This window comes from Chrysochloris asiatica, unplaced genomic scaffold (genome assembly GCF_000296735.1).
Source record: "Chrysochloris asiatica unplaced genomic scaffold, ChrAsi1.0 scaffold00199, whole genome shotgun sequence".
NCBI classification, from domain to species: Eukaryota; Metazoa; Chordata; class Mammalia; order Afrosoricida; family Chrysochloridae; genus Chrysochloris; species Chrysochloris asiatica.
The window spans coordinates 4,600,043-4,610,006 of record NW_006408717.1 but is presented as its reverse complement, the minus strand read 5'-3'; the positions used below and the strand labels follow the sequence as shown (position 1 = coordinate 4,610,006).

The 9,964-nt window shown below is 38.3% G+C and overlaps 1 protein-coding gene across 1 annotated transcript in view; it reads left to right on the top strand.

Moving 5' to 3' along the window:
- The window catches only part of LOC102824916 (cysteine and tyrosine-rich protein 1-like), a 198,229-nt gene extending 193,917 nt beyond the window's left edge, over positions 1-4,312 (top strand). Inside the window, exon 4 of the mRNA XM_006872476.1 lies at positions 4,179-4,312. Coding sequence (XP_006872538.1) covers positions 4,179-4,312 — 134 coding nt within the window. The remainder of the gene's footprint in view (positions 1-4,178) is intronic.
- Positions 4,313-9,964: the final 5,652 nt, after the last annotated feature.

The window sequence follows — 9,964 nt, the reverse complement described above, 5'->3', positions numbered from 1 at the left end:
ATATATATATATACATACAAAAACCACAAGGGGATGGTTTTAAAGAACAGGAATGTATTGTCTTGCAGTATTTGAGGTTAGAAGTCAAATCTGTGCAGTGGTTCCAAGTCATTGGTCTCATTGTGGAATAACCCTGTGAGCTCCTTGGCATTCCTTGGCCTCTACCTTTCTCCTGTGCATCTCTATGCCTATCCTGCTCTTTTTATAACTCAGAAAGTGATTGGTTTAAGATCCAACTATTCTAAGATGACCTCATTAACATAAAAAAAAGACCCTGTTCACAAATAGAATCACATCCGCAGGAACAGAGACCAGGGTCACTATGGGTCGGAACTGACTTGATGGCACTTAACAACAACAACATAGAAAGATGATGTTAATTCATTGTTTTAATGAGTAAGTGTATTAGGTTAACATATATTCATTATTATTTGAATGTATTATATTTGTATATAAGATATTGCGTACTATATAAAAATATTATTTTCCTGTTTACAGTTTTTCAAAAATGCTGAATTGTTTCTGTGACACCATGAAAATCTTCATCCCACATTCACTTTGTAGATATTGGCCTAAGTAGGCTAAAAATACAAAATTCCATCTCAAAAATGGATAGAAACCTCAATCTTTGTAATATTGCAAACAAACAAACAAAAAAACTTGCCATGAGTTGATAGCAATCCCTATGTATCAGTGTAGAGTTGGACTCCATAGGGTTTTCAGTGATTGATAGTTAAAAAAAAAAAAAAAATAGATTGCCGGCCCTTTTCTACTATGGTATTTATTGCTGGATCAGTTCAAACCTCTAAACTTTTGGGTTGCAGCAGAGCACTTAACTGGTTGCATCACGCAGGGACTCCTTTAATAACCCAGTGTTAAAGATAAATAGATATTCTATCTAACTAAAAATGTCTCATTATGAAAGAATTTCAAAGGCATCGCTGCTCCAGTTTCATGTATACATTCTTAAAGATAATTTGTTATGTGAAAAAGAACAAAACTTCGTAGGATTCTAAAACTGATACCTTAGAAAGTTTTTGTTTGTTTGTTTGGTTGGTTGGTTGGTTGGTTGGTTTTAAGTTTATTATCAGCAATGGAAAAAAAAAAGAGAGTACAGTATTATTTGAAAATGCCTTCTATTGACTAATATTATTAAAGATACTCCATGTTTATTTCATGATGAGTCAGCCTCAAAATACCAATCTTCAGAATTATATTATCACTTTATCAAACACAATTCAAGAGTTAAATGGACGAAAGAACACTGTTTTATATCTTAGATTTTCATGTTCAACATGCAGTTGAATAAACCACAGGGATTCTCACTGAATTATGCTCCAGCAGTTTTTATGCAGATGGCAAAATACAAATGCTTTGTCACTGATGCATAAATATACATTATAGCTTCATGGCAGAGAATAACGTCCAGTCAGTTGGTATATACTCCTCAAGTGACAGCCAGGGAAATGTTTCAATGTAAAAACAAGGTAGAACCATGTGCTTGTAAGAAGCAGTTAAATAGGTATCCATCCGTAACTTCCTATTTTACCTGGAAGCTACAGGGTTGTATTTCTTGGATTGTATTATAAATCTTGAAGTGTATTATAAATCTGTTTTTATCCTCCTAGGCTTGATGAAGCCAAGGAATGAGTGTACTGCAGAAAGCATGTATGTTTCAACTCCGTAGGCGTTGTTTCTCTTTGTTGTAGAAAACTGGAGCTCAGGGAGGCATTCTGAAGGAATATGGAGAAGCTATGTATACATTGTTGTTCTATGAGCCTGCTGAACCCACTTGGAGATTTACAAAGCCTAAGTCCTGTTCGTTAACATGCGGCCAATTCTCACTGGTGTGTAGAACAACTCTATAGAGTTTCAAGGCTGCAGCCATTCTGAAACTTTTGTTCACCAGAGCAGTGCTGAGAGACAGCCCAGCCAATTTTGTACTGCATATTCCTCTTTGCTGGAGTTACTCAATTCATTTCCTTCACATCTTCTGCAGACAGGAATAGCAATCAGTGCTCCAAAGCATTTAGATCTTGGTCAAGAAAGGCAAGGGATCCAGGAGCAAACATAATTAATATCTGCATACAGAGTGAGAGACTCTGTGCTCATATGTGCATGTTTCTCAGAAATTAATCGTAACTGCATTGGTAAGAGCACAGTTCAGAGCACATTTAAAAGTACATTCGTTAAAATGTTTCTTGTTTTTTGTTTTTTGTTTTTCTTTTTTTCTTCCATTCTGATGTTTAAAGTCTGGTCATTTATTTATGTTATTATAACTCTAGTCTTATGATTGGAGTCTAGCCTCATCCCGTAGTGGTACTAATGATTAAAACACTTGGCTGCTAACTGAAAGATTGCAAGTTTTAGTCCAGCCAGAGACAAGTCTAAACAAAGATGTGGTAATGTACTTCCAAAAAGTCAACCACTGAAAATAACATGAAGCAGAGTTCTACTCTGACATGCATGGGGTGGGGTAGGTAGCAGGAGGAGTCGAATTGACTCAGCAGCAACTCTTTTTGTGTTTTCTTTTTTCACTGTCTTGTGATGAAAGCTACACTTACAGCAAACAATTAAGGCTTGTCAGTTTTCCAAGTAGAATCAAAATCTTAATGAGCCTTCAACTACTAGGGATTCATCAGCACTGTGGCTGTGCTGTGGGGCTTCTGAAGGGCTGCTGAGATGTTGCAGAATGATTTGACTTTTGAAATAGTGGATAAATTATATCCCAAGGAGTACTTCAAAACCAACCCTGGAGGTAGGATTGAGATCACTGCAGAATAGATATCTACACATAGTAATAACACAGTGTATTAAATGTGCTTTAAAAACACACCAATATATATAACAATAAAAAATTAAGAATATTATCCAATTCAGATTTGGGAAATTAACCTCATTACCTTCATTCCCAAACCTGTTTCCTTAATTCTGTACTGGCACTACCGCCCTCCCCTTCATGGAAGCCCAATACCTCAACATCTTCTTTCACCTCCCACATATGCAGTTGTAACATAAGCACTTGTTTTGATTTTTGGTTGGTTTAGTTTTTGTCTCTCTGCCACTTTGTTGTTGTTAGCTACCTTGGAAGTGACCTCCTGCACAAAAGAACAGAAAGCTCCCTAGTCCTGAGTCATGATCCCCAGGAGACGTTGCAGATCAGATCGTTATGATTCATTGGCTATTTTAAGAAGTAACTCACCAGGACTTTTCTTCCTAAGTCTCGAAAGCTCTGTTAAAACCTGTTTAGTGTCACATCAACATGTAGGCTTCCACTGACCGACAATGCATGAGGAACATAAGTCAGGAATCAAATCTGTCATATTGTTGTAGTTAGGTGCCATGGAGTTGGTTCCTATTCATACTAACCCTAATCACAACAGGACAAAACACTGCCCAATTCTGGTGCATCCTCACAATCATTGCTATGTTTGAATCCATTGTTGTAGTCCCTGTGTCACTCCATCAAGTTGAGGGTCTTCTCTTCATTGTTAACCCTGTATTTTACCAACCATAGTGTCCAGGGACTGGTCCCTCTGATAAATACATGAGATGAACTCTTAACATCCTCACTTCTAAGGAGCATATGGAAGGCAGGAATTCCACCACTGAGCCATCAGCCACTAGTGCTCTCATTGTGGACCTTATAATCCCTCAGATATGCTATTACATCATCTCACCTTTTGTTCAACCCTTTTCTGTGTTGCTGAGGGTCATCTTCCCAAAGTACAGTACTAGCCTTGTCTCTATCATATCAAACACCCCAGGTAATGCTGCACCACACACTCATGTCACCATCAAAGCCTACCGTGATGGTGACACAAGACTCCTTAATGTCTTTTCTCCTCTTTGTGTATATTTTCTTTACACTTTAGTGCCCTCTGCTTCTGAGCTTTTCCTCAAAGTTGAATTTCCCCTTAGCCCCATCTCTGTCTACCCCTTCAGCATCATATTCTCAAGAAACTTTCCCTAAGCCACCAATTCTATATATTTTGGCCCACTGCACATTTTATAGCACTCACCCTTTCATACATGCACATCATTAACCTGATAAAACTAAGCATTGAGGGGGCAGGCAAAAATCCTTCCCCCTCCCAAATAACCTAGCCAATAGCTGAAAACAGTAGACACTGAAATATTTGCTACATGTCTGATGCTGTTTTCCTTTTGTTTTTCAGTAACACCACCACCCTATAGCTATGACCATGAGATGGAATACTCTGCAGACTTGCCTCCACCATACTCCCCAACACCACAGGCTTCAGCACAGCGATCACCACCTCCTCCTTATCCTGGAAATACAAGGAAATAATCCTACCCCTAAAGCAGAATTCATGTCTGTTGGTGATCTTGCCCAGAACAAAAATGCCTCTACTTAGAAACACATGGTGAACGATTGCTCTAAGGAATAGCTTTTTAGAGTTTGACAATATTTCAGGTGGAAGGTCCAGGCTAACTTGCTCAGTTTGAGTGCATTGTTTGAGTCCAATGGACTCCAACGTACCGGCTATCATGAAGATGACTCAGGACCAGGCAGCATTTCATTCTGTTATATACAAGGTTGCCATAAATTGGAACTTACTGGACAGTAATTTAATACCACTACCCAGCAAATTGCTGACTCCATCTGGAGTATTATGCTTGGGTCTAAGGATGTACCAACTTATAGGATATTTACTGATTGATTTAAGCACATTCAAATAATAGTGATGAGATTGATAAAAGAGACAAATCGTGTTGTTTGAGGAATAGGAAAAAGAAAATAGCAACATTGATCCTGGAAAAGAGAAGATGTATGTAGGACAGGAAAATGGCTGGGCTTATGGAAACAATTTCATTCTATATAACTTTTAAAGTTAGAATGAGAAGTGAGCAATATTTCACTCATTAATAAATGCATACTGAGTGTGTGAAAGCCTTCGCTGCACTGTTTGAGACACTGGATGGAATGTTACAGGGAGCGTGTTTGGTTCAGTCTAAGAAACAATTGTTATCTTTCTTATTGACTAGATGCTCCCTGTCTCCAGGACTTTTCAAAGAGAACGTGGATGAACAAATAGAACCTGGTAGAGAAATAAATGCTCTAGGTGGGACACCTAAATCAAATGGTAGATGGGTTCACTGGAACCCTAAAGTTCATGTTTTAGGTAGTTATAGAGAGAATCGCTTTGCTTCTAAGAATGAAAGTACAGATACAGTTGAGTCCAGTCCATTTATTTTGAGAGTTAAAATAGGATCACAGGAACTCAACAGCTGCTTGAAGCCAAGAATTTGTCAATTCTAGCTACTGCCATCTAAAAATCATCTAGCTCTAGTTAGAGGATTATGACAAAGGTTATTCCAACTGTGAAATATATATATATCCATTCCCACAGGCAACAAATACATCACTTTGAAAGCCAAAGATAAGAAGTCAAATTTTGTCACTGCAGTTTATATCAGGGAGTAAAAATCTTAGAACTTGACCACGAAAATATACAATAGGCTTACCAAAAAAATAAATAAATAAAAGGGAAAAGAAGTTTGGGGGACCAGACCCCTAATGTAGAATTCCATTCAAATGTAATTTTGACACATTTTTATTTCTTCTAAAATTTTGATAATTTTAGGAAAATTATATAATTAATGGCAAAGTTAAGATATTGACATCAAAAAGTTATATTTGACCAATATGCAGGTTTTATGAAGTGCTTACCTTATGTATAAAAGCTTTAATAAATAATTCTAATGTGCCATGTTTTGCTGCAAGTGATCGTAAATTTCATATTTTTATTTTGGTCCTTTTATGTATTTAAAATATTTCTATTGAGCAAATATTAGAAATAAAGCATCTTGGGGTCATTTTATAAAATGTTTCCATCAATATCATTACCTTAATTCAATGAAATTCCCCAAATGATTCTAAGAATTTTATTAATCAAAACAATGAAAAAAATCTTCAAGTTTAAATTATAGTTCCCATATTTTCAGTTAGAAATTTACTAGCTAATACAAGCAACATATGATTTTCAATCACTACACTTAAAATACATTGATGTGACTGAAATATACTCTTAACTGCTAGTGAGGTCTGAAGTTGTTTTGAGTGTTTTTAAATTTCTAGACACTGATCATTGCCCTAGTTATGAAGACACAAATCGCTGGAGAATTCCAGCCTATTCTAGGTCTTCCTAACTTATATGAGGATTTTAGCACAATTTGAATTAGACATGGACTTTAAATTTATTTCTCTTCTGTACATGTGCTCAGACCCAGTTACACTGCAGCTGTATAATTCAAGGTATCAGGAGACTGTGAATTTCAGGGTGTGAGTTACAAATGAACCATATATTCCTTAAGAAAAATGGAGATGAAAGGACCAGTGGTAATTGAATTCTCATCATCTTTACTGTCAGTAAATGTTTATTGTGTGCCTCTAATATTCTGTAAACATTACCACTCTATCTCTCTTCTTTGAATTGTTTATGGTGTCCCTTAAGGAAGGCAGATCACAAATCCATAGACTTACAATAGATGAGTATTTTTACTATGTGTATTTAATTTCACAATAGCATGAGTATGCACATTATCAGTATAGACTTTGGGAGTTCACTGAATGTTTTAATGGATGATGTTTCTGTGTGTGGCAGGGGGGAGGTTGAATAGTAGATGATGTGAAAACTTTGGAATATGGTTATTTAAAAACTAATGTATTTACTATGACCAAAGTGTTTGCAACAAGCAATAAAATGAAAGAACCCATTTTTTATTTTAATTGTCTTGTCTTCATTTTTCACTCAACCTTCATTCCTACAGATTTAGCCTCACTTGTTAGTACCAGAGTCATCTTTAGATGATGCAAACAGTTAAGCACTTGATTAATCAAAATGTTGGTGGTTTGAAATCATCCATAAGCACCTCACAGGAAAGACCTGGCTATCTACTTCTGAACAATCAACCACTGAAAATCCTATGCAGCATGGTTCTACTAACATACATGGAGTTAACATGAGTTGGAATTCATTCACCAGCAACTGTTTTGTTTCTATACAAGAAACACAACATTGGAGCCTGGTAGACTTTACTTTAAATCCTGAGTCTTATCTTTGTGATTTGAGACTGGCTACTGGTGTGACAAAGTTGTTTGAACTGCAAAGTCAGTGGTTTAGGCTCACCAACTGCTCCTTGGAAACCCTATACAGGGTCGCTATGGGTCTGAATCGACTCGACATCACTTAACAGCAACAATGTAATTTCTCTGAGAGTCAACCTCCAGCACTGGAAAATGTTACTAATATAATCTGCCTCATCAACTTTTGTGAAAATTGGATGCATATACATGAAATTTCATGTAGAGTTCCTGGCACATAGAAAATATTCCATAATACTTAGCCAAAAAATAAATGAACACAAAGAGCAATACAATGAAATGTGTTGTTGAACACAATAGTCATCACCTGTTTATTTAAATTACTTGAAATTATATTCAATGAAAATTCATTTCCTCAGTCTCACTAGCTTCATGTCAAATGTTCCATTCACTCACGTGGATTGAACCCTGCTGGGCAGTGCTGCTCTAGAAAATCATCTCTGCAAAGCACAATGAGCTAGCAGGAAGGAGTTGAAGAAGAAGCCACTCCAGTCACTTTGTACGGGAAAAACTGTGGACTTTGTCAGTTAACTGTGATGTTCTCCAATGGATACGTGAGGAGGCTATTGCTACAGAACTAAATAAGTTGGCAAAATGGGTTTGACGATGCAAGTTCTCACGAGCTGCACAAGAACACATGAGGAATGAGGGATCAACCCAGGCTTCCTTATGGGCTAGGAGGAGGGAAGCTGTTTCAAGAGCTGGATCATTTCTGGACTGGCCCAGGAGCTGTTTTGAGATCTGGATCATTTCTGTCACTGCCTTGCTCAGCTACAAAAGTCACTGAACACGAAAGGGTTGTCAAAGTTTCCCTGCAGTGCAGGACTACAGTGACCCCTTTCTGTTAGTTCACAGTCTGGTTCCCACCCCCACGTGAAAGCAGTACTCACTGCTCATCTGCCACATTGCCGACTTTCCTTGTCTAGCCAAACCCATTTTGGCAACTTCTGGCTACATATATGGTAGCATCCAGCATATATCAGACTGTATATTGAGACCATCAAATAGTGGACTCTTAGTGCTATTGTTTCAGTTTGAAGTTAATTAAAGCAATCCAACATTTATTTACAAAACAATGCCAGAATGCCATAGTCAAATAGCATCCAAACTTGATCACTACATAGGCTCTTGACCAATTCCTGAATTAGAACCTGCCTAATTATACAATTTCTATGTTCTGATTAGAGGCAGGTTTGCAAGAAGAATGTCTGAACTTGCTTAAGTTCACTGCTTTCTGGTACAACCCCCCTGTGTGGTCTGTACAGGTCAACGTGTATCCAGACCTTGAAAGGGGGAAAGGACCCAATGATTTTCCTGGGACTGCCTTTGCAAAGAACCACAAGTTGGTGGTTTAAAACAGCAAGCCCTTATTCCCTTAAAGTTCCAGAAAGCAGAAGTTTGATATAAAGGTGCCAACAGTCCATGATCTCTCTACAGGCTCAACAAGAAGATCCTTCCTTGTCTCTCCAAGCTTCTGGTAGCCCCAAGCTTTCCTTGCCTTGTGGCGTAACTCCAATCTCTGCCTCCATCTTCACATGGCCATCTTTCTTCTGTGCCTATATCTACTCCCTATGCCACTTCTCGTTTTATGAAAACAGCAGTCATATTGAATTATGTTGTGCATAAGGTTGTTAGGAGTTAGGAAGATAGTACCTAACAACAACATATTAACTAATGGTGGTGGTGGTGGTTATGTGCCGTGGAGTCAGTTCCGACCCATAGCGACCCTGTACAGGGTTTCCAAGGCTGTAAATCTTTACAGGAGCAGAAAGCCTCGTCTTTCTCCCGTGGGATAGGTGGTAGTTTTGAACTGCTGACCTTGAGGTTCACAGGCTGATTCATAACCACTATGCTACCAGAGCTCCTTATATTAACTAAGAGCATCTGTAATAACTGTTATTTCCAAATAAGGTCACATTCATAGATACCAGGGATTGCATTTCAACATAAATTTTAAGGGGACATATTCAACACATATGGAGTCCTGATAGTAGAGTGGGTTAAGAGTTGGGCTGCTACAACCTTGAAACAACAGGGCTCTGGATACAGGGATTGAGACATAGTTTGAATGGGTAAAAGAGGGGAAATAATGTTTAGATACTTGACTGTCTTTTGAATCTTGGTTTCTCTTGCCTACCATTGTAAAATAGACACTTGAGGGGGGAGAGAAAGGAATAGCCAGAAATATCACCATAGAAAACTTGTAAGTCCATCTTCAGCCTGTAACTGATTGGAATGCCTTTCACTGATTGCCCAGTGAAAGAGTCTTCCTGCGGAGCCTTTGCATTGCATAAGACCATAGGTGGAATCCTGAACCCCATCCAGAATGCTCTGATATGGGAAATTTCCACTTGAACGGACAAGCAGACCAGCCTGGAGTGGCTAGAAAAACAGAAGATACTTCTTGAAAGAAAGACCGACAGGAAAAATCAAAAATAATAATGGCAGTCCAATTGACTACTACAAGAACAAGCAAGCTGTTCACCCAGGAGCCATCAAGGCAGGTGGTCGGGTCCCCTTAGAGCAAACCCCCTACACGAGCAAGCATGTGGACTTGCTGGTGACCATGTTGTTCACCAATAAAGGGAAGTAGGGGGAAAATCAGCAATGAAGATGTGAGCTAAGTTCGACCACATTCAGTATACTCCTGTGAACCCAGGTTGAGACCTGGTTGGCCAGAAATATAGCAAGACCTGGGGACTCCTGGGTCCAGAGACAGTGACATGGCCACAGAGGACTAGAGCATAGAGTGAGCATCCTGCTGATATGAAGTGAGGGGAGATACACAAGAACACCCACACTTGCAGATAGTACTCAACTACAGGAAGAAAGAAG